This window comes from Bos mutus, chromosome 29 (assembly GCF_027580195.1).
Source record: "Bos mutus isolate GX-2022 chromosome 29, NWIPB_WYAK_1.1, whole genome shotgun sequence".
Classification (NCBI taxonomy): domain Eukaryota; kingdom Metazoa; phylum Chordata; class Mammalia; order Artiodactyla; family Bovidae; genus Bos; species Bos mutus.
The window spans coordinates 25,983,160-25,986,041 of NC_091645.1; the positions used below are offsets into that span (position 1 = coordinate 25,983,160).

The 2,882-nt window shown below is 42.6% G+C and overlaps 1 protein-coding gene across 1 annotated transcript; it reads left to right on the forward strand.

Annotated features, from left to right (window-relative positions):
- The first annotated feature begins 1,009 nt into the window (after positions 1-1,009).
- On the forward strand, positions 1,010-1,945 carry LOC102287839 (olfactory receptor 10G4-like). Its single transcript, XM_070365181.1, has one exon. It carries the CDS (start codon positions 1,010-1,012, stop codon positions 1,943-1,945), a length of 936 nt encoding a protein of 311 aa, XP_070221282.1.
- The last annotated feature ends 937 nt before the right edge of the window (positions 1,946-2,882 follow it).

Sequence of the window (2,882 nt, forward strand, 5' to 3'; positions counted from 1 at the left end):
TAAATGTTTAGGATAGAAATCTATATGTGAGAAACTAGCCGCTTCCCAGTGGATTGTGGTTGGGACAACACATATGAAGTTTATATTTTCAGAGCTTCCTAAGTGACTGCACAAAATAAGGCAAGTTTGAAGCTAGCTGTGTTGTGACGGTTCATATTTTCTGGATCACATGAGAGATTGTCAGGATTCTGTATGAAGTTTATAGACTCTTAATCTGCTCTGAGTTTATTTCCTATATAAATAATTAGTGGTAGTTAGTGAGACACCAGTACCAATACCAGTGATGAAATTTTCCTCAAAATTGTAGCTTTGAAATTGAGAAGTCTCTATAGCACAATGAGAATTTGTTTTCTCTCTCTGCTCCCTCTCTGTCTCTGTCTTTCTCTCCCTCCATAGCTATATCTATACATTTAAAACAACAAGGCAACAGCTCCAAATAATTTGATATCATTTACTGAGTACCTATGAATGTCATTACTTTACTAAGTAGTTGTCATTTATTATCTTACTTCACTCTGACATTGCCACTGAGGCAGGTGATCCTGAACTTCAGATGAGATGAGAGACCAACCTGAAACTTTGATTTCAACATTGTGAGACCTGGAGCATACAACAAGCTAACATGATCCAGAGAAAGTATAAAGTAGAAAATTTGGCTTGTTTTATGGTGCTAAGTTAGTAGTATTAATGATATATCAATAGAAACTTATATTGTTTTCTCCCTTTTTCACATCTATCTGCGTGTGCCTGTGTGTGAGTGCGTGCGTGCGTGTGTGTGTGTGTGTGTGTGTGTGTGTGTGTGTGTGTGACACACAGAGAAAATGAAAGGGATATAAGAGAGAGAAGATGAAATCATTCTATCTCCTTTTTTCAAGGGAGGTTTGTGGTAAGCAAAGTTGAGCATGACTCTAGAATTACAGACCATGTATAATGAAGTTCTCAGTTCTCAATAAAATGTTGGATGCTCTTGATGTACCCACACAGACAGAGAGACCAAAAGTGTGGAGATATGAGAAACATGAGCATAGTGACAACGTTCATCCTCATGGGCCTTCCCCATTCACCAGAGCTGGACATGCTCCTCTTTGGAATCTTCCTGGTGATCTATGCCTTCACTGTGGTGGGGAACCTTCTCATCCTGCTGGTGATCACAGTGGATCCCCACCTGCACACCTCCATGTACTACTTCCTGAGCAACCTGTCCTTCATTGACATGTGGTTCTCCACGGTCACTGTGCCCAAAATGCTGATGACCCTGGTGTCCCCAGAAGGCAGTCCTCTCTCCTTTCCTGGCTGTGTGGCCCAGCTCTACTCCTTCCACTTCCTGGGCAGCACCGAGTGCTTCCTCTACACCGTCATGTCCTATGACCGCTTCCTGGCCGTCAGTTACCCGCTCAGGTACGCCAGCATGATGAGTGGGAGGACGTGCGCTCTCCTGGCCACAACCACGTGGCTCAGTGGCTCTGTGCACTCTGCTGTCCAGACCACATTGACGTTCCGTTTGCCCTTCTGTGGACCCAACCAGATCCAGCATTACTTCTGTGATGCACCACCCATCCTCAAACTGGCCTGTGCAGACACCTCTGCCAACGAGTTGGTGATCTTTGTCAACATTGGGGTGGTGGCTTCAGGCTGCTTTCTTCTGATAGTGCTGTCCTACGTGTCCATCGTCCACTCCATCCTGAAGATCCGCACCTCAGAAGGGAGATGGAGAGCCTTCCAGACCTGTGCCTCCCACTGCACTGTGGTCCTTTGCTTCTTTGTTCCCTGTGTTTTCATTTACCTGAGACCAGGCTCCAAGGAGGCTATGGACAGGATTGTGGCTGTTTTCTACACTGTGATGACGCCCCTTCTGAACCCTGTGGTCTACACCCTGAGGAACAAGGAAGTGAAGAAAGCTCTGTTGAAGCTTAAAGACAAAGTAGTGCATTCACAGAGCAAATAATCTCTGCAATGTAGACTTGCTCATTTAACAAATATAGTAATAGAATAGTATAATGAAACATAGAAATATAAGAGTGTATAGTACAATATATGATTTTATCAGTGCAAAATATTTTGTATATAAAGTTCTCAGTGTTAATCTTTATCCAAACTTCTTAGTCAGAAATATTTGTTCCAAGGATTTTTTTCAAATTGAAAAAATTACAAATATTTTATTTATGATAAACATGCTAAATTTTGGTCTATGAAGTCTTTTCTCTGCAACATGTTTATTTTACCTTTTCTTTTAATTTTTTTCATATACAATTGGCATATAACATGATTTTTACCTTTTTAAAGAGTGAATATTCAACTTGGATCTTGGATGCAGAATAGTGAGCTATTTATACATACCTAAGTTGATAATATGCTTTTTTGCTTCTGTCTTATGCACACAAACTGGGGACACTGCTTAAGAACAGCCAAAATTATCAGAGTCACTTACTGAGGCAGCTGTGCACCTGCTTCCTCAGTTCTTTTTGTGGCTGCATGTGTGTGTGTGTGTGTGTGTGTGCATGCCTGTGTGTGTGTTTGCATGAAGGTTCCAAGGTAACTGCCCTGCTTCCCAGGACATCTTGACCCTGGTCAGTGCCTACACACTGAAAGAGTCCCACACATCTGAGAGGATTGTTGTCTCTCCAGGTAGGTCTGCCAGGACAAGCTATGGATCTGAGAGGCTCCTTTCAGAGACTAAGGACCATCACCACCTTCACAGAGCCCTGAGGTTTCTCAGGTTTGGTCAGTGTGATCAGGAGGAAGCTACCATCAGACACCTCTAGTCTCCATCACATAATCTGGCCTTAAATTCCTGTATTAATGGACCTGATGCTTATATTCAGCACGAACATTCTATGCTGGGTCATTTCACTATGGATGGTGATGAAGGTCATGCTGCTCAG